The sequence below is a fragment of the Falco cherrug genome, chromosome 1, assembly GCF_023634085.1.
Source record: "Falco cherrug isolate bFalChe1 chromosome 1, bFalChe1.pri, whole genome shotgun sequence".
Taxonomy (NCBI): domain Eukaryota; kingdom Metazoa; phylum Chordata; class Aves; order Falconiformes; family Falconidae; genus Falco; species Falco cherrug.
In genome coordinates, this window is record NC_073697.1 from 113,207,963 (window position 1) to 113,233,466 (window position 25,504).

General features: G+C 57.3%; 1 protein-coding gene across 1 annotated transcript; it reads right to left on the minus strand.

Moving 5' to 3' along the window:
• Positions 1–984: 984 nt before the first annotated feature.
• Positions 985–24,702, minus strand: CCDC92B (coiled-coil domain containing 92B). Its single transcript, XM_055721408.1, has 4 exons — positions 24,582–24,702; positions 17,471–17,624; positions 12,585–12,632; positions 985–7,828 (listed from the first exon to the last, which is right to left on the minus strand). The coding sequence occupies exons 1-4, from the start codon at positions 24,624–24,626 to the stop codon at positions 7,170–7,172; spliced, it is 906 nt and encodes a 301-aa protein (XP_055577383.1). The 5' UTR covers positions 24,627–24,702; the 3' UTR covers positions 985–7,169.
• Positions 24,703–25,504: the final 802 nt, after the last annotated feature.

Genomic DNA, 25,504 nt, shown 5'->3' on the forward strand with positions numbered 1-25,504 from the left:
GCCGCGGCCGGGGCGGGCCAGCGCCCGGCGGGTCCCGCGGGGCTGAGGGGGCGCCCCGCCGGTGGCGCGGGGTCTCCGCACCCGCCGGCCCCGTTCCCGGGCGGCGGGGAACGGGCGAGCGCCGGCAGAACGGCTCAAACCCCGGCGTCTTCCCGCGGCGGGCGCCGGGGCCGGTAGGGCCCGTGGGACACGCTGCGCACCCCTCGCCCCGCGGCCAGGCATGGCAGGTAGCCCCGGCCGGGTCACGGCGGGGGTCGTGGGAGGGCCAGGAGTGGAAGGGGCCTTAATGGTACCCCAAGGGGTCGCGCTCTTCTCCGGAGCGAGTGATCTGAGGAGCGGGAACGGCCTCGGGCTGCGCCAGGGGAGGCTCAGCCTGGGTGTCTGGAAAAATGTCTCCACCGCCAGGGTGGTCGAGCACTGGGACGGGCTGCCCGGGGAGCGGCTGGGGTCACCATGCGGGAGGCGTTTGGAAAACACGCGGATGCGGCGCTTGGGGACATGGGTTAGTGATGGGCTCGGCAGTGCTGGGGCAACGGCTGGGCTCGATGGGCTCAAAGGTCTTTTCCAACCTAAACAATTCTATCATCACCTCATCCCCCTCCCCGCCACGGGCAGGGCCACCTCCCGCCAGCCCGGGTGGCTCCCAGCCCCGTCCACCCGGCCCTGAGCCCTGCCAGGGACGGGCACCCACCGCCGCTCTGGGCGGCCTGGCCCGGCGCCTCACTGCCCTCGCGGTACAGAATTTTCCCTAATGTCTAATATAAACGTGCCCTCTCTCGGTTTAAAATGGGTGCCCCTCATCCTGTCACTGGACTCCCAGATAAAGCGTGCCCCCATCGTTCCTCCCCCCTCCCAGGAGCACGGGGCTGCTATGAGGTTCTCTGGAGCTGTGGAGATGTGGTTGATGAGGCAGGATCAGTCCTGGAGACGGTGGCAGCGGCGTTTGTGGCTGGAGGTCCTGGGGCAGCACAGTACGACCCTCTGCAGATTTCAACCTCTTTATTAAGAAAAGGCATATTACAACAACTCCTAAAGTACAGCTCCATACTCTAGTCTCTGGGTATTAACACATTTTGAAAAGCACTTGGTTAAAAAGCAAAGTCAACATTAACATCGTCCTGGCGAATAATGGTGTCATGTAGTAAAATGAACATTCAAATAAAGCAGAGCAGTGTCAAACCTTTGGCATCTGTCCCACCGCAATGGCTCTCCCCAGCACGAGGCACAGGCTTTTATTGTTCTCGGCTGAGCTTTGCAAACTCGGCCAAGAAGAATATTTTTGCTCCAACAAAACCGCAGCTGCTCTGGGACTAGGGGAACTGTACCCAGAGGTGCTTCCCTCCCCATCCCTTTGCCAGAGCCCTCCACAGGGTCCTGAGCACAGCTCTGGCCAGGCAGAGGTGATGGTCCCCACCTAGGGAGGCCGATTACACCCTTAGCAAGGACTGGGATGCGGGTGACATTCCATGTGACCTTCCATGTGACCTTGAAACACCTGAGCAAATACAGATGGTGCGCATCCCTTCGGGGCTGAGGCTCGGCACCTTCCTCACACCCCCTGAGGGAGAAAGGGTTTGCTTTTTCAGACGTACAACAGAGATTTGGGGGATTCCCAGGGCCCAACAGTCTCATTCCTGCTATAACTGCAATGACAGGCAAGAGGATCTTTTTTGGAAGCCACAAGATCAGTGAAATCTATCGGAAAGAGGCAGGAAGCATCACCACACCCTGTGGAGGACCAGGTGCCGCTGGGGTTTGTGCTGGGTGCACCTCTCACTCACACGGGCCGATTTGCAACCCCGTTCCTGCCTGCAGGCACGAGGGGAAGGAGAACAAAACGAGGCGACTTGGTATAGTGATGGTACTGAGTGTCATGCTCCATGTCCTCCTGCCCTCCATGCCCCCCTGCCAGCCGTGTCCCCCTGCCCACAGGCGCCGGCCCCTCGTGTTGCTGCAGTGGGGAGCCAGGATGGCAGCGTCACTGCAGGGCCAGCTCCCGGCGAGCACTGGCAGAGAGGGGACAAGAGGCAGAAACCTGGCCTTGGGAAGCAAAGGGCAGCTTTAACCAGCGAGGAGACGCACCACTTTTATCTTTGTGCTTTTACAGGCCCTGCTGTCTGGCGGGATCCTCCACGGCTGCTGCGCTTATTCATCCCAGGTTTCTCTTGCTTGCCCAGCCCGGCACACCGGTGTTGCTGATCTTATCCACAGCATGAGGCAACCTACAGGCGTAGGGGAGTTTTCTTTCCCCTCCTATCGCGTTCCTGGTAGGACTTGGCAGCCAGGCACTGACGGTGCAAGAGGGTGACAAGAACAGACGTGCACCGAGGTGGCTGTGGCATCACTGCAGTGAGACTGGCTGTTAGGGCTGCCAGAGAGCGAGGGCTGGTGTTCCCGGCTTCCCGGGGAAGGGCAGGACGTCGCAGCTTCACCAGGGCAGCGGGAGCCTGTTCACAAGGCTGCACATGAAGACCTTGAAGCATTCCCCTAAGTCCCAAAAATGAAAATCCATCGGCGTGCTGCTGTTTTACCTTCCCAGTGGGGAGAGAGAGCTGGGCTCCTCTGCCTCTGGGGAGCTTCTTTTGGGGAACTGGTATGTGGAGATGCAGAGCAAGCAACCCCTCCTTGACCACTGCTGGCTCTTGCTCTCCAGCCGCTTCAGGCAGGACGTTTGGTGCTGCGTTGCTGCCAGCCTTCCTAGGCATCCCGGGGGGACCACCCCTCAGCACCCCCACAGCAGCTGCCCCTGCGTAACACGCACCAGCTGTGTCCCGCGCCCGACTTTGCTCTGCAGTAAGGCGGCTTACAGAAAGCCTTGGGCTCTGCCCCAGGCAAAGCTTCCCCAAGGCAGCAGGATGAGGCCCCGCTGCAGACAGGTCTCTGCGCAGCACCATGCAGCAGCCAGGAAGGCTGTGCAGCCTCCTGAGGGGGTGTTCAGAAGTGGCTGCACTGTTCAGGTCCTCGCACTGGCACCCTCGCAGCAGGGATGGGAAGGACGCAGCTGGGAGCGCTTAGATTAGCCCCAGCAAACACATTCAGAAAATATGGCTTTTTAATTAAAAGGGTCAGGAGGGAGAACTTCCCAACTGGTTTGCCCAGGGTTAAAATAAGTCCAGGGGAGTGCACAGGGAGTCACCAGGGCTGGGGCTCTACTTCCCAGTGCTGCTGGCTCCGCAGCGCAGCCGCAGCGAGCATCTCCTCCCCACCCACTGCTCACCCTGCGCCTGCTGCAGGGTTGCACAAGTTGAGACATTGCTTTCTCAGACAGCATTAGGGAAAATAACAATAATAAGGAAAAGAGAGATTAACAAACCAAACACATCAAATCCATGAGCCTCTGCAGAGCTGCAGAACACAAGGGGGTGGGTGGAGGGGTGCAGAGGAGAGGCACCCGGCTGTTAGTCTGTATGCAGAAAGCTCTCAGCACATTGTGGTTTATACACATAAGACATTGTTTAACAACCGAGCGTTATTGCTATGCATCCATTTCCAGTCTAATCATTAAGCTTTACGAGTCAACATTAAACATCGCTTGTTCCATACAAAGCACATATGTGTCAGCGGTTACACTCCTCGGTCTATGTGTGTCAGGTATATGGCGCAGGTCGAAGCTGTATGCACCCTCTGGACTCCCAAGGAGTCCGGTAGCACTGACTAAATGCACCTATGGATCCCTGTTACACCGTACAGGCTAAGGGCTAACTTACAGTCCGAGACGCTGGGGGCGGTTAGAGCCCCCTGCCCAGGGAAAGGAGGGCGGGCGCTGCCTGGGCTCCCACAGCTCCCTGGCACTCGCTGTGGCTAACAGCAGCCTACTCATTAAAAAATAGGAATGCTGCCTTTTTGTTCTTTTTTTTTTTATCATTTTGATCTCTTTGATCATTTTATATAAATACAAAGATTAAAATAATTTATCTCAACATCATTTCTATTACAATCATACAGTGTTTTCCCTTCAAAACAAGTGTGTGTGTGTATATATATATATAAGTGTATATATAGTATCTTTAGAGCTTCCCTCCCACCCCCCAAGAAAAGCAGCAGTGACTGAAGCAGGTACAGCAACGCAGGGACTGATCCTTCCTGCTCCAAGGCAAGGGTGCCTGGGGAAAAGCACAGGGCTTGCCCCAACAACTCATTTCCAAGCGCATGACATTGGCATCACGGGGGAACTGGGGTGCTCCCTCTCCATCCCTCTGGGAAACACCCCCCTCGCTGCAGGCAGCTCTGCCCACAGGTCTGAGGGCTGCGGGGCTCAGGGCCTGCCCAGCTGCCCGCAAGCACCGGGGAGCACCCGAGGAGGGAGAAGCAATCGGGGGACTGCAAATGAGATTGACTCCTTGAGCAGGCTGCTAATTAGCAGTGAAGAGGAAAGGGTCCTGCAGCTCAGACAGGGTTGCTTCATTTACATACTAGGCACTGAAAATGATGATTGCTAGGAAGGTATTTACACAGAAGAAGGATCATACCTCTTCCTCCCCTTTTCAACACTCAGGTCAGTTGTGAACACCATGATCCTATCAAGCATTTTATAATTAAAATGCAACATACTCTGTCTAGCAGGATTGTCTAGGAAGGAGAGGGGAAAGCAGCTGTGCACACCACAGCTAAAGGAATAGCCACACTGCGCGGGGACACCTATTACTCTCTTTCACATTAAAAGAGAATAGAGACAAATCCTCAGCAGAATCTCTCTGAACCTGAGAGAAACAGCCATTTCCGCAGGCAAAACGGCACCTCACCTGCACACCACCACGGGGACCCCCCGGGTGGCCACAATGCTGCACACCAGGTGCTGCTTGTGCAATGCAGCACAAACTGCCCTTGCTGCCCTGCACTGCCTCTGCAGGGGTGGGCAAAAGCAGGCCCCTGAGTGCAGCCCGCTCGCCCCAGAGCTGGGCAGTGGGCAGAGCTGCTTTAAATCACTTTGCAGCAGGAAACAGGTGGGAACCCCCCTGCAGCCTTACTGAGAGCCAGACCCGGGGCTTTTCTCCCTTGTGCAACTGTGCCCAGGTGCTCGTACCCCAGCTGGGCATTACCAGTACATCCTGCACTGCCCTGCACCCTGCCTGCCTTGGGCAGGCAGTTTGGGCATGCAATGTTTTGCAGCCAGGGCATGTGCAGGCCCTGCCAGGCTCTCTGCAGCCTTCCACGGAGGGTGACAGTCAGGGAGGCCAGGTGGGAGCTGGTGAGGGCTCTGTGCTCCTGGGCCAGCAGCCCTGGGCACGAAAGGGGCTGCAAAAATCTCCTGCTAGAGCTTTGCCTTTGCCCCCAGCAGCTGCACACCTCTGCAGGGCTCCAGCCAGAGTGACTGGTCCCTGGGCTTGAGGGGACCCCGCAGGTGTGGCTTTGCTGAGCTCCTTCCCAAACACAGGGGTGCATTAGAGACCGTGGTGACAGCTGGGGGTCCCAGCCCTCGAGGGTACCCTGCGGGAGCAGGAAGGGTCTTGCCCTCCAAAGCCTGACTATCCACGTGCCAGCCAAAGGAAAGGTACAAAAGCTGCTAGTTTCTGTTCCGCTGGTGCAGCTCATACACTCAGGGGTTTGGTTTTACTGAAGAGCTGGCCTAGGGACCGTTGCTGAGAATCTTGTAAAAGCATTTTAATATAGTATATAAATATTGAACTACAAAAATAGACACCTCTGACTGCACGGGCATGCTGCAGGTGAGCTTGAGCAGGCTAAGCCCGACTGCCCTACGAGGGCGATGCTTTTGAAGAGGTTTCAAACTGAACTGAAAAGAAATGGGGTCTGATGGTGGCCCACGGCTCGCCCCTGCCCGTGCCAGCTGTGCAGGTGGCGGGGGTCCTGCAGGAGGCCGCTGCCCACGCAGCCAGGCAAGGTGCTGGCTGTGGCCAGGGGCCGGGGCTCCTGGCTGGGCACTGCCGCGTGGCCGGGCTGGCCAGGGATGGCAGCCAAACCGCCAGGGCGAAACCTGCCCCTCGGGGTTGCCCAGAGCAGCGCAGGTCGCGCTGGTGCCCACGCAGAGAGACCTTTGCCCTGCGCGGCCGCCAGAGCCCTCCCCTGCATTTCTGCTGTTTCACAGCATCCAGGGAGTAGATGTATGAAGCTGACGGCTTGGTCTGGAGATCAGGCAAGGCTGCCCGGGCAGGGTGAGGGCTGCGTGCTGTACAGCTGCTGCGCTGGGAGGGAGGGGGAGGTGGTGGGAGAAGACTGGAGGGCTGCTCAGCCGTCTGTGACAAACCCAGATGTGGCTGTGGATGTGACTGAGAACCGGAATGCTGGTGCCGAGACGGGACCTGCCGGGTGCGATGGGCACGAGTCACAGCCTGGTTCCAGCAGCACGTGGAGCAAGGCTGCGGTGGGTGAGGAGCCGCACGTGGTGTCCAGCAGGGCCGGCACTCACAGCTTATGTCCAGCTGCCCATCCAAGTCCTGCGTGTAAATGTAATGTGAGGGAAATCCATGTTAGAGAGAGCTGAACCGCAGCGCAGGGGACCTGGGACCCAGCTGGCACAGCTGCACCGTCCCTGTGGAGGGGGATCCCTCCTGCACCCATGGGACCAACTGTTACTCAGCTGCCTGCATCCCAGAGGATCCCTGGTGGTGCCTGGGGCCCCCTCCAGCCCAGCCCTGGTGCCAGTGATGCCCAGGGCGGGAGGCCCGGCTGAGCTCATCCCGCTGTGCCAAGCCATGTGCCCCACAGCCTGTTGCTTGCTGCTGCACACTCGCTTCCCGGCACCCATGGCTGGGGAGAACACATCCGGCGTCCGTGCCGAGGGGCAGCAGCAGCAGGAAGGTCTCCTCATTGCAGAAATGCTATCTTTCTTCCTTCCTTCCTTTCATTTCTTTCTTTCTTCCTTTCTTTCCTTTCTTCCCTGTCCTCTTTTTTTTTTCTTCCTTTCATCCTTCCTTCCTTCCTTTTCCTTGGAAGCTCTGGACAGGCGCCCGGCCATTTCCCTTTGCAGACTCTGTGCTGGGCTGCCCGCCTGCTCTGCAGTGCTGCTGGCAGCATCCCCGGCTCAGACCCTTCGGGCAAGGGGGATCCTCCCCGGCTGCTGGCAGGCAGGAGGTGCGAGCAGGGCATCCGCTTTCTGCTGCCCCTTCCCCTCCGAGGGGACGGGGGAAAGCAACCTCTGCCGGTGCCCACCCTGGTGCCGCTGGGCTCAGGTCTTCCCGGCTGGTCATTCCATGCCACCTCCTTGCCACCTATTCCCGGGCCCGGGGGGCGCCATGGGGGCCGGACCCCTGCCTCTTGCTGGGCTCGCCCTTGGCCAACCTGGCCCTGGCCATCGGCTCCTGCACAGGCTGCCGGGGGGCCCTCTGCACTCGAGGTGCCGTGGTGGCACCGGCCGTGCCGCAGGCCTGGGCAGGGGGCTCTGGCGGCGGGCGCTGCGGCCGCGCTGCGTAGAGGAATAGGGCTGGGTCAGGCATGGCGTCGTGCTCCTCCTGCACAGGGTCCCTGGGACGGGGGCCATCCCCGGGTGGGCGTCGGGGATGCACCCTGTGGCCACGGCGCCGGGGCCTGCCCTCGGCCAGGGGGCCGGTGGGGGGCTGCTCGGGGGGTGGCCGCCCACCCGGCCGGGGGCCCGGCAGCCGCTGGGCAGTGGCGTGCAGCTGCAGGGAAAGGTAGGCAGCTGCCTCCGTCTGCTTCTGCAGCTCGGTGTCAAGGATGGTGACTCGGTGGCTCCGCCGCTTCAGCTCTTCCAGGAAACGGCGCTCCTTGTTGCGGAGGCTGGACCGCAGTGCAGCCACCAGCGTCTCCTTGTGCTGCAGCTCCTTGCGCAGCTCCAGGTTGTCCTTCTCCTTCTCCTGCAGCTGGGCCTCCATCGCCCGGCACTTCTCCTCCAGCTCCCGGTCCAGGACATCTGTGGGGGCAAGGCATAGAAAGGGGTCAGGGGAGGCAGCAGGGGCTCAGCCCATTGCTCCCAGCGGGTCCCCGCACGCCCCCACCGTGGCTGTGAGGGCACGTGACTGTGGGTACTGGCCACTCCATGGCACCAGCATGTCCCAGCAGCACCTTCGAGGCTGCTCAGGTGCTTTTTGAAGGTGGAGCTCCAAAACTGGCCGTAAGCTGCCCAAGCCCGCTAGTACCAGCTGTTTTTCCTCACACACCCAGGCAGGCACGGGAACCCCCATCAGCCCTGAGCTGCCACACTGCAGGCACTGTGTGATGCTAAGACCCAAACTGGGGGGTGAAAGCAAAGGCAGCTTCAGCGGAGATGCCATTGCCATGAACCTACCACCTCTGCCTCGCTGCAGCCTTGTGCTGCGGTTTCAGAATTTCCCTGGGTAACTTGTTTTTCACCCAAGAAGTGACTTTGAGCATGGGCAGAGGGCAGGGGGGAGCATATGGGCTGGGAGAGGAAAGGAAGTGGCAGCAGTGAAACCATCAGCCCAGCTCAGGACGTGTCTTTGACTTCAAGCCCCAAGGCTCCACAGCCTTATTAGAGAGAATGGAGCTGCTAATCCAGGATTGCAGAGGAGCCGGGCTGTGCTCAGCAGGGAAGGAACCTCCACTTTAGGAGGGAGGAGTGGGCCCAGGGGGTGCCTGTCTTGGGAGGCAGGATGGCCAGGCAGCCAGCCCTCCTTGGCTGCTGTGTGCACACTGCGCCATCACCCCTGGCTTCTAACACCTGATCTGTTCATCATCCTGCTCCTGTCAGCAGCTGCTGCCAGCGATGGGGCACGGATGGGACTTGTTAAAACAGAGGCGGTGCATCAAGCAGCAGGTTCCCCACAGCTCCTACCACCCTCCCTGCCCTTCCCACACCTCGAGGGCGATGGATGCCCTCCCTGTCCCAGCCCTTCTGAGTCACAGCACAGGCACCCAAAAAAGTGTGACTTCATGTGGGGCTGTGTGCACTGCTCCTGCACATCCTGCACAGCCCTGGCCAGCCTGCGGGGGCTGCCTCCCACCTGCCTGCAGGAGGATAACCTGCATCCCTGCATCCCTCTGTCCCTCCATCCCACTTGCCATCCATCCCACCCTCCACAGTGGCATCAAAAGACTGCATTGAGTAAACACCTGCAGAACAAACTGGATAAAAAAACTTTGCATTTTCCCAATCCCTTCTGCTCTGAAAGACTGGAGGTGGTGAGGGATGGAGGGGAAGCACTCCAGAAGGACAGGGTTGGCCAAAGCACCCCCCCAAGCCATGCTCCTGCAGGCTGGCATGGCTGGCAGCCCTGTGTGCTGGGGGGTTCCTGGGGGTCTGCATTCCTCTGTGCATGGTGGCATTGCACTTGGGACAGCGAAATTCTTGCAGGTGATGATGTGTTGGAAAGGATGGTCTGAATCGGGAAGGAGGAGACTGGAGCATTGCTGGCAGCTGGATTTCCCCTCCCTCCATACTATGTGTCTCCGGGGCAGGAGGGAGTGGGGGGCAGTGGCTCAAAGTGCTCTTGTCCTCAGCCAAGACATGTTGTCATCTCCAAAAGGAAAGGCACGCTGCTTGCGTGGGGATCTTGCAGGACCCCGGGGACCTGGCCTGGGCACAGATTTCCACTTGAGGCCACTGCATTCCCCACACTCAGCCCTGGGAGCTGTTTGGGTGCCAGGGGCTGCCCAGGCAGGGGGCACATCCCACCCACGGGTGTGATGTGGCAGCTGGAGCAGCCGTCACAGGGCTTCCAGGGCACACCCTCACGGCAAAGAGGCCAGGCTCAGCAGGCAGCGGGAGGGCCGGGCACTGTGGCCGGGCCATGAGCCTGGCACAGGGGCACAGGGGTGACCAGACCACCCCAGCGCACCCTCCTTGCCTGCGACGGGACTTCTGCCCCTGGCAGCCCCTGCCGAGCTCCTGCCCCCGGCCCGTGGTGTGGAGCGAGTGCTCACCCTGCCTGCGCTCACCCCTGCCTGCCCAGGCCTGCTCCCCTTGCCTGCAATCATCCCTGCTTCTGACAATACGATTTGCAACTGCTTTATAGCCTCAGCTCCTAAGTGTCTTCTGCAGAGGAAAAATGCTTTATAATGAGATCTTAAGGGAGGCAGTTGCACACAGTAATTATTACGAGTGGCATTTGAAGAGCAATCATCTGATGGCATCTTAAATTAGGTGGTTGGCCCATAAACGTGGCAAATGTGATCGCACTCCTCGTAAGCTGTTAAAAGGCTGAAGGATGGGCAGAGACCTGTGGGTGGGACTCGCTGCACATTATGGTCCATGATGCTCCGATGGCAGCTGGTGGGCTGGCAGCAGGCTCTCCCGGGAGCAGTGAGCCCACCTGTGCGGGCAAGGGACCTCAGTGGGAGGAGGGAGGCAGGGTAGGAACCGGGGTCTGTGGGGGCTGGCATGGGCTGAGAGGGGCTGGGTGTGCATGGCTGCACATTGTAGAGGAATTATAGAGGAAAGAAGGCAGGTTAATTAACATTGATAATATACAGCTGTGGGCTTGCTTCAGGGGTGGTGGGTTGGCTGATGTGGATAAAGTGCAGCTGTGGCTGGTTCCTGCTAAGTAGTTAAATAGCTTATAGGGTATGGAAGAGGGGCACTGGATGAAGTGAGACCTGGAAGAAGCAGAGGAAGAGGTGAGAGTGTGTGCCCTAGATGGAGGAGAGACAAGGAGAAGGATGCAGCAGAGGCAAGAAGCAGGGTGGACTGGCCTGAAGAGTATGAAGGAACAGCACAAACAGTAGATGAACTGTTGAAGCCTTGTGGGGGATTGGTGGCTGTGCCAGGGCAAGGCGTGCTAACTACATATTGAAGTTAAACTGGTATGTGATGGTAAAAGCCTCGCTGTATCTGGCTAGTTTTGAGAGTGCTGAGACAGCGTGTGGGGGTGGCCATGGCCCCCCAAGCCCCCTGGGGCCAGCCCCAGCACTGAGTGAGGGTGCTGCCAAGGGATGAGAACGACGGGTGCGATCAGCCCTGTGCCTGCCCTGGCACCACCAGCCCCGGCTCTGGGGACGAAATGCAGGCTGGGGCTTGGTGCCAGGGACTGTGCCCCAGCAGTGCCAGGGATGAGTTTCAGCTTTATCCCTGGGATGGAGGAGGAGGAGGAGCTGGGCTACTCACAGAACATTCTCTGCTGGCCACGGGTGCCCAAGCACCACTGCCTGCCCCCACCTGACCCAGGTGCTGTTGGGGACAGGGATGCATCACCTGGGGCTGTGTGGTGGCATTTCCTGGCATGCAGGAACAGCGTGGTGAGGTGGTCTTAGCCTGTGGCTCCTCAGGACAGAGGCAAGGCCAGGCAGGATGGAGCCCAAAGGGACACCCTGGGGACTCTGACATGCACCTGCTGCCTGCTGGGCTGTGGATGGAGAGGGGCCAGGAGCCCCGAGGCACCACAGCCTTGTGGAAAGGGGCCAGTGGCTGCCTGGGAAGGGCAGATGAACTGAGCACATCCTTCAGAGGACCACCCAGGTCTTGTGTGTGGGGCCCACTGGCCGGAGTCCATCGCCTGGAGAATTGCCCAATGCATCCTGCTCAGGCACCAGGCTGACTGGACTCTGCTCTGCAGGTCAGGGCTGTATGTGTGAGTGGGTGAGATGCAGGGAGCAGCTGCATCTGCCTCCAGATGAGGGGCTATGGTAGAGGGATGCTCAGGAAGGTGGGGAGCAGTGCCCGGCTGCATGCGGGCAGCAGGATGCTGTCCCTGGCATGTCCCTGCTCTGCTGGTGTGTCTGTGTGCCAGGCCCCTGCCTGTCAGGGCACTTGTTCCTGGAGGAGAGGAGCTGAAATCAAGGGGAGCTCAGCACCAGCTCCCCGCGCCTGTGTCCCTCGGCACAGGCTTTCATTTGAAAACCTGCCCATCAGGTGGCAGGGGCCAGCGTGCTGCCTGCCAGTGGTGAGAGATGCCAGAGCCCTGTGCCATGCTGGCCTGGCAGGAGCTGTCCTGCCTGTGGCAGGCTTTGGAGAGGGGAATTGCCTGTTGCCTGTGGGTTTCTAGTCACCCCCAACGCTGTCTGCTTGTGCCAGGGGGCTGAGGCTGCCTTTGGGCTGGAGAAACGCTTTAGCAGGGCTGCCTCAGGAGGGGCTGCAGGACATGGGCCAGGTGGCCCGAGGGGACAGTGCATTATGAAATGCTTTTTGGGCAGCTCTCTGCTGCTGGTCCCAGGTCTGGGATGGTGTCTGGAGCTTGCAGACACTTTTCATGCACAGAGACATTTCTCCCCCTTATTTTGGAATGTGAAAGGTTATTTTGTAGGCAAAACTGACCATTAATGAACCAAGAGTATCGGGAGATTTTCTGAATCGGTGTCTGGATTGCAGTTGGTGAGCAGAGCTGGAGCGGGGGCTGATAATGTCCTTGTTGGCTTTTCCCTGGGGCTGAAGGGTTTGCAGGCTTTGAGTCCCACCCTGGGGGTCTGTGAGCTGCTCCCGGGCAGGTGTGTGTGTGTCAGGGCATTAGCAAAGCCAACCTACGGATGCCGGCTTTTGCATGCAAAACCTTCCTAGGTAGCTGCCCGAGCATTTAACGGGGCTGCCAACAGGCTGTGTGTGCACGCTGATTTAGCAGCCACAGCCCTGTCTTCAGCCTGACTGCCCCCTGCAGACAAATGTCCATGTCCTCTCCCTCGGTGGCCCGATGGGCCCCCTCCGGCCACAGGCTCTTTGGGTGGCCCCTCTGTATCCACACATGCTCCCTCTTATCTCGTGCGCAGATCCATGCTCTTACCTTGCTGCCGGGTTTCCAGCTCTTTTATTTCCAGGTCATGGGTAAGCTCTGGAAGAGAAACAGGACTGAGAAGGAGCGTCCCACCCGTCCCGCACACTCCCTGTGTCTCCCTCTGCTCCCTGCCAGGGCACCAGCAATCACCACAGCTGTGGCACTGCCTCTGCCCAGCCCGTGGTGTGAGCGTGGCCATCTCAGATCACCTGCCACAGGCTGAGCCAAAAATAGGCAATTCTGGCAATTTATATGTTATTAAGCAGCCTTGGGATCTGGCATCTGCCAGGGCACTTGCCCTGTGCTGTGGCCAAGGCAGCGCTTGCATGTCCTGCCCCATGGCGGAGCCTGAGCCTCTTTTTCTCCAGCAACGCCACCTTTTTCTAAGAGAGCTGCTGAACCATTTTCAGTGCTTGAAAAAATCAGGACAAAGAGCAGAGCAATGGACTGAAAATAGACCAAAGTGTAAGCTGCCACCCAAAGTATTTCATAATTTACTGCTTCCAGGCTGATCTCTGCCTCTGCACATGACGCAAGCAGGATGGCTTCGTCCCTGCACGATGTGCCTGCAGAAGGATGCTTGCCCTGCTCGGGGGCAATGGGCAGCTTCAAAATCCCTCTCAGCCTGCCACCGAGCATGAGCACAGCCTGAGTGCTGCAGGCATCTGTCTGGGCACAGGGAGGCAAGGCAGCGGCAGTGATGGAGAGGAGCTGGTTTGTGGGATGTGGCCCCCAGCCTTCCTTGGGGATGCTGGATACAGATGTCCCAGGGTGAGACACGGGCTGCGGACCTCGGGCAGCACAAAGTGTCCTCATGACTGTCTCATCTGCTGCCGTGGGCCTGGGCAGCAGTGCTGCAGGTCCAGGGTGTGGGTGCAGGCAGAGCTGCCCGGTGCCCACGCTGCCCCTGGAAGCAGTAGCGAGGGCAGTGTCCTGTGGGGATGAGCCCACCACGGGGCTGCAGCCCGTGCCTGCCTGCTCTGCCCCAGCATGCTGCCTGCTTGCTGCCCAGCCCTGGGCTACAGCTCACAAAGGGTAGCAAAGGATGGACTTTCTGGACTTCACTTTACTCTGCACTTCTATAGGCAATCTCTTTTGAATTAATTAATTGCCACCCACCAAACCATCAGCAGCTCTGAGGGAGGAGGAAAGGGGCGGCAGCAGCAGCATTCAGTTGTTGTGGGGCTTTTTTTTTTTTTCTTCTCTCTGGAAATGAGTTCAAATGGTTAATCTTTGCCCTACATTTTTCTTTTAATCTGCTTTCATGTTGACTCTAATCCTCACCACTGCCATCCTTCTGAAACGAAACGTTTGGCTCGGGCTGCTCTGCCCGTCTGTCTTGGAAAACAAATCTGTAGTGAGAAGGCAGAAGTAACTGAGAACATAATGCAGTTTCTGGAAAGCTTTCAGCTCTCTCGACTGTCCCATTGGAAATCAATGGCAACTGTGTTATTTTTCTGAAGCTAAAATAATAGGTTTGGAGTCTCAGATATATTTCGAATGAAAACTAAAGCAGTTGCCTATTTCCAAAGAAGTCATCTCCCTGCTGAGCAACTGCAGGGCTTGGGGATGATGCACAGCTCAGGGTCCCAACCTCTGCACAGGAGCTACAGGGGCTGGTGGGAACCTGCCCCGGTACCATCCCCTGCAACCCCCGAGGGGCAAACCCAGGGGAGAGCACCCTGCAGGGCTCTGCAGCATGCCCAGCCTCTGTAGCAAGGATCCAGCTGCTCTGCAGTTCTGCATCCCATCTCCCACGCTGCTGGCCCCAGCTGCAGCTGGCTCCCAGCAGTGCCCCTCTGCCCCAGTGTCCCCTGCGCAGGGCAGAGGACAGGGCACTGCTGAGTGATGCACTTCAATGTGCCTGGTGCAGGAAACGGCCAAGGAGGGCTTTGTATTCCCTGCCATGGGCTAGGGCACATGCATCTGCCTCACAGGAGTCCCCCAGCCCCAGCTGCCTGAGGGCTTGAGACCCTCTTGGAGGTGGCTATTTGCCCCTTGGAGGGGCTAGATACTCAAAGGCAAGCTAGAAAAGGGTTTATTTAATGCATGGCTTCTCTCAACACGTCAGGCTTCTCTTTGGTGCCTGGGAGGCCTGTCCTGGTGCCCCAGCATGTGAGGGTAAGGAGGGATCATCGCACAGCCCAGCTGGCCACCTTTGCTATACACCACATTGCCTGGCAGGGAATCCCCCCAGATCCTGCTCCATTCCCAGAACCAGCCTTCCCCTGGTGCTCTGCTAGCACGGCTGAGCAGGGTGATTATTGCCACAAGGCTTGAGCTCATCTTCCAGTAAAAGGAGAAACAGAAGAGCCAGAGGAATCTATTGCTATTTCTGCTGTGTTTATACCTTGCAAATAAAATGGGAGTGGGAGGGAAGCCAACTCTCCTCTGTAACATGAGGCTCCTTCCAATAAATGAATTGCAGGGCTCTGGGCTGCATTACCTTCCTCTAAAGCCTCGGACTGCTGGGGCCGGCTCTGCCCTTGCCCCGCAGCAAGGGCTGCAGTACTTGCCCAAAGCAGCTGCCCTCTCCCCCTGCCAGGCTGCGGTGAAGGGCATGAGGTTGCAGGGTGCTGGAGGCTTGTGGGGTTGAGCACGTAGGGTTTAGCCCTTGCTGCTGGCCCATGTGGCTTGGTGGTGGAGGCTCCTGGGATGCTGGGCACAACCAGTGGGAACTGCCTGGTGTCCACAGGCAGCAAACCCAGGGATTTATTTACTTGAATAAGGTCCCTTCTGAACACAGCTGTTCTGCTGCTGGATCCAGCCTGGATCCAAAGGCGCTGGCTCGCTGTGTGCCTCCCCCTCAGGTCCCCTTGCAGCAGACGCTCCCTCTGTTGACGAGGGCTCTGGCACCTGAGAGCTGTCGCTGCAGGCGGACGGAGCTTCTCAGGGATGAGGAGATGGCAGCTGAGAAACAGATGTCTGTAGGAGGGAGGGCATTTCCAGTGGTGACACCTTGGGGAGACCGAGGGGATGGTGCAAATGTCTTAAGGTCTGAAATGAGAGCTCCAGGGCAGCTGGCACAGCTCTGCAGGGCCACGACAGGGAAGCACTGACTTACTGACTCCGCTTGGCTCCTGCAAACAGCCCCACCAGACAACTACATTCAAACCATCAGCAAAGTCACCGTAAAACTAACCTGGCTTTGTCCCCATCACTCCTAACAGAAAGGCGCTGCAGAATTGTACACCTCGCAGATGAGGCTGTGACCCTCGTCCGGTCAGCCAGTGCTGTGGTTCAGCCGCACTGGGAAGAGATCAGTTATAACCAACTGTGCAACGGGTGCATTGCTGCCCCTGGGGACTCAGAACCCCCCAGCGCCTGATTTATGCATGAGAACTTCCCTGTCTCACCTATCTGGAGAGGCCATAGATGAAGCCATTAAAGCAACAAAACAGAACAGCAAAAGCTCGGAAAGGATGGGGGAAATCAGATGGTTTTAGCAATGCAGACATTTCTTTGTTTCTCAGGAATCAGGGAGGATGGAAGATAAGGAGTAATTAGCTACAGCTGAATTATTGATGACATCGATGGCACAAGTTGGAATGAGTTTCGGTGGTGGGCAGGAGGCTGGGGAGCCAGTGCTCTTGCGAGGCTGGCTGAAGGGGAGGGAGACATTGCCGCAGAGGGGCCGTGGGTGGGGTCTGGTGGCCATGCACCCCACAGCTGGGGCAGGTCCCTGAGCCCTGTGCCAGGCTTGTGGCTGCGCTTCCAGAGGACTGGAGATGGGCAGACCCTGGCCAGCTGCTGCAGGGTCTGCCGAGACCACGGGGAGCAGCTTGCCCCCTCCCCGAGAGGCCAGGCTCCTGGTGACAGCCCCCGATCTTGGGAAAGGCTGGGAGGTGGCAGCCTCTGCATGAGGGGCGGCTGCGGATGCCTGGCAGGGACCTTCCCTCCAGAGCAGGAGCAACCTGGGGTGGGGGAATAGATACGCTGATGCTGCTGACGTTGGTGCTTGTTCAGCACCACAGCAGTAAAGCACGGCAAGAAGATACTGATACTGGCAGCTCGGGGCTGGGCTGGCAGGAAGGGAATGGATTCCACCTCTCTGTGTGCAAGAGAATAAAGAGTAACAAAATATAAACAAGAAAATCACATTTCCTCCTGTTCTGAAGGTGGCCTTGGTGTGGTCCCATGCATCCCTGTTATCAACAGCATTCAACCCTCTTTCCCCTGGCACCTGGGTACTGGTACTGGCACCGGGGAGAAATTATGAACTACTTTACGTTTTCATAATCAAAATACCTTTTTGGGCACAGATCACAAGAGGAAAAGCCAGGACCACCTTGCTGGCTAATGCTGGGTTTTCCCTCTTCCTTACCCCAGTGAATCCCTTGGGGCAGTGACTACTGCAGCCGAACTACTGCAAGGTGCAGGAACATGCAGCCAGGGAGAGTGCTGAGCTACCAGGGCTAATCCTCGTTCAGAAGTCTGCCCTGAGCACGGTGTGAAAACAAAGGAAGAGGGTTTTAATGATGGATTATCAGCATAGACTCCTGTCTTATCACCCACCCAGCCAGCTGATGTCCAGAATAAAAATTGCTCTGGTTCTTCAGTGCTGCAGCTGGAGGAAGCTGCTGGTACCCAGTCACAGAGGAGTGGTTTCAGAGGGTTTGACCCATGCTAGATTTGGTGGCCACACAGCACTGCCCGAGAAGGGGCTAGTGGCATCCAGGCCAGTACTGCAAGTGGGAGGCTGAAGGGAATGGGGATCCCCTGATCCCACACCGAGCAAGATCACCTGTGGCTTGGTGCTTCCTCCCATGCATCCTGCCAAACGCCAGTGCGAGCTCCTGTGCGAGACCAGCCCTGGGGTGCCAGCAGCAGCTTTCCTGCCCAACATGCCCTGTGGGCACACTGCTCCCACGTGCCATGGCCAGCTCAACACTCACCTGAGCAGTGCTTCTGCAAGCGGAGGATCTCCAGGTGCAGATCATGGAGCAGCTCCATCTGCTCCTTCTTCAGGAAAGTGATGTGCCGCTGCACACTCTGTATCTGGTGCTCCAGGGACACAGTCTCCATCGCAACCAAATTCACAGTCCAGGCCTGCGGGGAGCGGAGATGGCTCGTGATCAGACATGCAGCAGCACACTGGGCTTGCGAGCCCTGTCCCCAGAGCCCTTGCAAAGGGCAGAGCCCACTGGGAGCAGGGTGGGTGTCTACTCTTGTCTACCCTTTCCACAGGGATGTGGCTGTGGGCAAAGCATCCCTGCTCAGAACCCTGGGGACTGGCCCCCAAGCCACCCCGCTGCCCCAGCACCTCGTGGGTCCGGCTCCCATCCTGTCTGCGCGCGGGCTGGGAGGCTCAGAGACTACACGAGCAGCAAATGCTGCTGCACAGACCCTGGCATCAGAACGGCTCGTTTCTATTTTGAATTTGGCCCTAGGAAATGTTTTGTCACTGAGCAGGATTGCATCTGGGACAGGATTGCTCCCTGCAGTCCCCAGGTGGGAGTTGCACCAGAGTCGATCTTGGCTCTCACTTGACAAGCCACATATTACGAAGCAGTAACTGCAGCGAGAGATCTAACACATGAAAAATACAATATGCTCTGTCTAACCCGATCAGTATTACGTGGTAAGGAGAGTCACCTTGTCTTCCAGAAGAAGAAACGTCTTCCCTGGTAATTCACCTGGCAGACAAGAGCTGCTGTCAGTCCTACTCCGGGCAGCTCAGCCCTGGTTGGGGTCCATCACCAAGCATTAATTAATGGCTCCAGCAAAGCAGCTGCACAAGCTGCCTACCTGTGCCTCTGCACCAGGGAGATAAAAATAAACCTCTGAAAGAACCCTTAATCCTGGGAAATACCATTCCATATGGATGTGGAATCCGTCCTTACTCCCCACACCCAGTCCAGGAGGAGGGGAAGCCACAGCAAACTGAGCTAACCCGGCAGTGCTGAGTTAACGGTGGGACTCGATGATCTTAAAGGTCTTTTCCAATCTAAACAATTCTGTGATTCTATGGGGAGACATTGGGCCAGCCAGCCTGAGGGATGGCATGCACCATCCTGGCCCTAGGAAGCTGCTTCCCTTCCCTCCAGCATCCACATCTGACTTCAGTTTTCTTTCTATAGAAACTTCAGAACTCAGCAAGCACTTTGGCTCACGTTTATGGCATGCCCAGCACGGTAATGCAGTGCATTTCAAGATAATTCCCACAACCAAAATCGAATCAAACTGTATTTAAGCTTGATTCCACAGTAAGTGATCTTGGCAGTGCCCCGAGTTCAAAGCTTTGCTCTTGCCAATGCCTCTCCAGATCTGTGACAACCTTAAAGTCAGGTCTCCATGTTGCTACTGTTTAATGAAGTGGGGGTGCAGTGAGGCTTCAGGGCTAACAGGTTCGGGGTGTTTCCCATTGTGTGTCACTGCTGTGGCATCGCCCCGTGGCTGGCCCCCAGCCTGCTTTCACCAGCTGTGGCTCCCGGCACCTGCGTGACCCTTCCCGGCAGCGAGCCGGCACGTAGGCACAGCGTGGGTCAGCCCCTGCGTACAGGGCAGCACTGCAGGGGCCAGAGGGTGGGTGATGCCCCGCATGGGGAGAAGGGGCTGTGGCACAGCACGATGCTGCCTTCATGCAGCCCCTGCCCAGGCTGAGCACGCCTGCCTCTGCCCCACAGCTGCCCCAGCCGTACCCCACTCCACCCCGTGGCATAACCCCTCCTGCGAGGGGCTGGTGCTGCTCTGCCTCCTGGTGTGCTCAGCCACTGATCTGGCTTCTGTGGGGGATTTCTCGGCTGTAATGCCCCCGAGGCAGGCCAGCGCCAAGGGTCTAGGGAGCACTGATGCTGCCACTCATCTCTGCAGCAGAAGTGGCATGTGCTGGGAGGGGGCTGGGTGTGAACCCCAATTTATGATGCTGGTGGTGCACGGGCAGGGAGATTAGAGGCAGCTGCAACACCTAATTGGCCTGTCAATGAGTAGAAGTGATAGCAGTTGTGCTGTCCTGTGGTTGCCCCTGCTTGAGGGGGTCAGACCAAGCTGTATGAGGGGGCTGAGGGCTGCCCTGGCCGTCCCCCTTGGAGACCTGGCTTGGGGCTCCTGCTGCAGCCCGGAGGGTGCCTCTGCCTGGGGGGGCTCTGCATAAAGCATGAAATAAGATATTGGGTAATGGGAACTGGCTTTAGCATAGACAGATGGTGGATTGTCACTGGGTTTTTTTCATGTCCTAGGGAGCCATTTCTGGAGGCAAAATAATGAAACTTCAAGTTTTAGGGTGGCTCTGAGAAGTACCTCTGTTTTGTCGTGGATCTTTCTGCTATGAGTCTCTCTACAGCATATTAATAATTTGTTATCTTGGGAGTCAGATACAGGAGATCAGAGCACCTCCGTCGTTTTGCACAGGATATCACGCTTTGTGTAAGCATTTGTCCTGTACCTTTGAAAGCAATGCATTTTCCCTCTCTGGAGGCAACTTTAAGGTTTAAGTAATTGGGCTTGCACTTACAGCAGGGTTTATGGTTTACAGCTGGACTTGATGATCTTAAGGGTCTTTTTCAACCTAAATGATCTTATGGTTCTATGACTCTATGGCTCTGCTATTCAGGGAATGAAATGCTCCAAACATTCACCCTATGAATGTGATGGGAAAGCTTGAAAAATGCCAGTGTGATACATAAAAGCAACAGATACAAAGGTCCTGTTTCTCATTTAAGGCGCTTATAGCAGGAGCTATGATTTATACTGGCTTAAAGCTTCCCTGTGGAACAATGTCATATAAGTGAAAATAGCCTTGGCTCAGCCTGCTTAGTCCTGCCTGGCCACATGTAAGGCGTGCAGCCCCGTGCAAGGGAAGCATGGGCATCTCTGCAAGCCTGGGGACCTGCAGCCCCTCATTGCTGGGCACCTTAAAATGGAAGCAGGGTAGGGGGGGATCTAGCTCTAGACTTAACTCCCTAATCATTCCTATTCTTCTGAGTGGCAAGATGATGATTTTTAAGTCTTGTAAGTCACCTAGCCTTTCCTGATGGCAGCGTGATTAATCGACAAGAGAGATGGCGCTCCTTCTTTGTACCCTGAGAGCTGGCAGTGATGGGGATTCATTGGGGTGTGATGGGAGCACATTTACTTGTGCCAGTGCAATGGCTGTGGAAGTTACTGGGCATGTGCCATAGGCTAGGAATACAAATCATACCAAGGCATAAACCCTCCTGCCAGCCGGGGCTGTGGAAGCGCAATGTGCTGGGCTCTAGAGCAGCTTCTTGATGGAAGTTGTGGCACCTCATCTTGGGAAACATCAGAAAGTAGGTTGGATGAATCCCAGGGGATGCTTAGTGCTATTTTCAAGCACTTTGTTCTGTCTAGTTGAAATGTCTTTAGTAGAAATGGCTACAAATTTTCCGTTGAACTTTCCCTCCTCCCTTTAAGTAGGAAATTACCCTTCTTTTACCAATGGAAGTGTTTTGCATTGAAAATAAATAGTTGATTAATATCAATCTGTAAAGAAAGTAAAAGAAAAAATATCTGGGATTGACATCTGTTGTGTCTGATTTGGAAGATAAAAAGCCTACATAATTTACCTGTGTATGGGGGAGAAAAACAGTCTGTTTCTGGAATTGCTGTGGGAAGTCCTTAGTGGGTTTGGATCAGCTTTGCCTGTCCAACATGACTTTCACCATTTCCATTGAGAAACAGCTCTCAGCTTGTGGCAGGAACATCAGCGGTATCGTGTGTGGGGGGGAGCACCTCATCTGTCTAGACATGGAACTCCCATCCGCAAACAGGACACAGAGGCTGGCAGGGGCAGGAGCTGCCTTCACAGGCAGCGAGGATGTGGCCGGGAATGGTCATGCTGTTGCCTGAGAGCGGAGGTGGGCAGAGTTCTCCTGGGGCTCTCCTGCCCCTTGCAACAGGAGCCCAGGGGGCCACAGACCGTGGCCCAAAGCTGCTGCGGCTTCACCACCCCACAGCCCCACGGGCAAAGGCAGGAACATGCTGTTCCACTCTGCAGCCGTTAGACAGCTTTGTGTCACAGGTAATGATGCAAGAGCCAAGAGCTATTAACGAAGCTGCAATTTAGTCCTGAGGTTTCAATAGCATCTGTAAGCTGTTTGAGCACCTCTGACGTTACCAGAAGGCAGTGGGTGAACCTTCGCCTTGCCAAGGCTGTGTCCAGTTGTTACCCCAAAGGGTTTCAGAACCAAACTCTCAACGGCCGATAGCTTCCCTCCCTTGGTTCTAAAGTCAAGTGGAGATTGCAACAGCTTTTTGACCCTTTAGTTTGATGTGTGTCTTTGGTCGTTTCACACAGCACAATCACTTGGGAAGTGTTGGGGATTAATAAGGATTAGCTGCTGCTGCTGGCTGACTTAATAATGCTTTACAGGGCCACCGCATCTCCCAGCTAATAATGCCCAGGCTTCCCATGTCAAAGGGCTTCAAAGCACCCAGCAAGTGCTGAGGACCATATCTCTATGTGGTGAAGCAAGGTGGGAACCTTCAGCCTGTGCCCAAGACATGAGACCCAGAGCACAGTGACTAGGGCTGTCACTCCCAGGGATGCTGAGAAGCACCAGCTTCCCGAGCCATGGCCTTGCAAGCATGGCTCCCAAAAGGATGGTTGTACTGCAGCAAGTAGGGACGGGGTTGGAAGCAACGCTGCTCTGATCCCTGCCTTGCTGTAGCTGTTATTCTAACTTGCCAAAGCAACTGGTGGTGGAAGCCTTTGCAGTGCCCATGTACTCTGTGGCTTTGAGGAGTTATGAATGAGGTTACAACTCTAGAAAACTACGTCATTCATGATAAAAGTCAAGGGTAAGTGATAGTTCTCTTTAGCTTGAAGGGTGCTCTGTGCCCTTGCACTTCTGATAGTTTTATATATACACACCGCGAGAGCTGGAAAGGAGGCAGCAATCAGCTAAATGGTGATTTTTGCCCCTATTCAAAGGTGACACTTAAAACCTGAGCTGGCTCCTTGTCCCTGCAGAGCTGGGGCTGAACGGCTGTCTCCAGTTTTGGAGACTGGACATACACGGGGCTTTGCTCCATCACTGAGAGCTTTCCAGGAACAAGGTTCCCTTGCTGACCATCCAAGATTTTGAGCACAGGACTCTCAGGCCTCTCCCTGGAGTGGTGGGATAGCCCTCAGCAGGCACTCATGACCAGACTTTTATCTTTAAAAATGCATTTTTTATATCTTAATCCTCAACTGCAAATTCACTCAGAGAGATGGTGAAAGCTTAGCTGACAAAGTGCTGGATAAGCTAGAGGAGGGTTTGGGACCGCTGAGCACAAGCAGTTCAAGGCAGACCACGTGGGTGCAACGCACAAACATGAACCTGGGGAGATATCCACTAGGAACAGGTGAGTGCGCTCCAGAACAGGCCTTGGAGAGCTGCTCCCTGCAAAGAAAGCTTCCCTGCCATGCTCAGCCACCCCCTGCCCTGTCCCTCGGCCGAGGCTCTCCAAGCCTGGGCCATGGGCTGACACCCAGCTGCAGCACTGGTGTGGGGTGCAGCAGCACTGAGCTCACTGCCCTGCAGTCCCCCACGCTGGATGGTTGTGGGCACAGTCTCAACTCCTGAGCCTCCCTGTGGGCCTGCCCTTGCCTCAAAAACACATTTTCCCCCCCTCTCCTTACCTTCTCACGACGCAACTACAATCTTTGGGACAAGCACATTGAGAGTCCTGATCTCAGTTGGGTGTTTCAAAGTGCTATCGGAAAATGTCAGTGAGATTTGCAACTTCATCCCAATTTATCAGAGTTCTTATTTCCCAAAACAAAGTGACCAGAGCAGCCTCCTGAAGTAGCTACAATGACCAATTTGGTGTGGAGCTTGCTAGGAGCTGATCTCCTTTGCACAGATTGTTTGAGAATTTGTTTCCAGGGCAAAACTGTACTCAGTTCTGTTGTTTAATGCCAGTCAGAATCCCAAAACTTTGATGCAAGATGAGGCATTTGAAAGGCAGGTACAGTATTGCATGTACACATACCCCAGTGCAAACACTGTCACACCAAGATCCAGCCCTTACCTACATAATCGTTTTCCCCCATAAATGGTAAATTAACTGGGAGTCAGAGGACACAAATGAGGTTTGCAGGAACAGGTCGATAATTTATCCCATGGCAGTTGCCAGCCACCTCCTCACCACTGCATTAAAACATACGCAGGAATAAATGCTGATACATATCAGAAATCTATAGCGCTTAGTATTTACGATCTCAAAGAATATGAACAGAAACTTGGCAACAACACCACGGAGCGAGTGTGTCTTTAAATGTAAGGAAAACAAGGCAGCAGGAAGCTGAGAAACTTGCAGAAGGTCACGGAGGTAGTGGCGATGCCGGGAATAGAAACTAGAGGTGAAATCTCGGCCTTGGGAAAGTCAGTGGGAAACCTCCCCGCATCTTGGTAGAGGCAGGATTACGCTCGCAGCCCTATTTGCCATCAATTATCTACCCAGATCTATTTAAAGATAAAACCAAGCCAAACGCTGATGATAAATTATTGTGTTTTCTGGCAATTCTCTAAACAGAGCAGCCTGACTAGCAGCCAGAGCTGAAGCTTGTCACTCGGCTGCAGTCGCTGCAAGCAAGGCCGTGCTTTCTCCTGCTGGCTCCGGGGTAAAGCTACGGACCCCACTCCGCGGCAGGAGCAGGATGGAGCCCGCCGCCGCCACTTCCAACCAGCCGCCCCTGCGGTGAGCGCTGCCCGCGGTGCCACCCTGCCCGGGAGGGCCGCAGCAAGGCTGCCCGGTGCCCGGCGGAGCCCTGCCCCAGGCTCTGAGCGCCGTGCCGCGCCGGGAGCCGCTTCCCAGCCGCGCAGCCCCGCCGCCGGTGCCGCCCGCGGGGCGAGGCAACTTCTAGAACGGGCACCCGCGGGGCCGCGGGAACTTCGGCAGGGACAGCAGCCCCGCGCCGCCGCACCCCGGCCCCCGCGGCCCCGCGCCTCCGCCCCGCGCACCGGGGCCCCTCTCCCCGCCCCGGGCCCCACCGAGCCCGCCGCCCGCCGCGCCCTGCCCCGCCGAGCCCCGCCGAGCCCCGCCGCCCCGGGCCCTTACCTGGGGGGAGCGGCGGGGCCCCGCGGGGCGCCCGCTGGGCGTCATGGGGCGGCGGCGGCGGGGCCGGGGCCGGGGCCGCGCCGGGCTCCCGCGCTGCCCGCGCTGCCTGCGGCGGCCCCGCCTCGCCCGGCCCGGCCCGGCCCCGCCGCCCGCCGGCAGCCGCGCCGTAAACAGGCGGCAACGTGACCGGAACTGGGGAGCTCCGCCGGGGCGAGGCGCGGGCGGGGAGCGGGGCCGCGGCGGCATCGGCGGGTGCGGAGCGCGGCGGCTCCGGCGGCAGCGGGGCCCGAGGGGACCCGCACCGGCGCCGGGGACATACCCCCGCACCGGGCCGGGGCTCCGCTGCCTGGGGGTACTGGGGACGCCCGGGCTACGCTGCCCCGGGGGGGCCGCACCGGGCCGGGGCTCGCGGCCACCGCCCCGTCGCTGTCCGCGGTGCTGAAGCCACCGCCCCGCCACGGGGAGCGAGGAGCCGCGGCGCAGCCGGGCCGGGCCGGGCCGCCGGGGCTCCGGGCATCTGCTGGGGAACCGGTGGCGACCGTGTCCCCTGCGGGGGCTGTCAGTGTTAACGCAACTCGAGGGGGTGCAAGCCAAATGTGGGGTGGCACCCGCTTCGGCGGGGAAACTGGTGGGAAGCGAGTCAAGAATGGGCTTGTTTACTCATGTGGTTACTAATCCTTCATGCCCTTTTGTGTCTGATATCCAGACCAGCTGGGGCTCCTCTTTCAAAGATGACTAAATTCATTGCGCCTCTTCTACAGTAGGGGAAGCTGAGATGCAGTGGCCTGTTCCATGTCACATGGCAGTGAAGGCACGGAGAAATGGTAGCATCCTTCCCGTCAGCTGACAGTCTGCTGATTCCTATTCCCTTAAACCAAAATCTGCTACGGAGGGAGCACTGTTCCTGGTCTGATGCTTAGCTG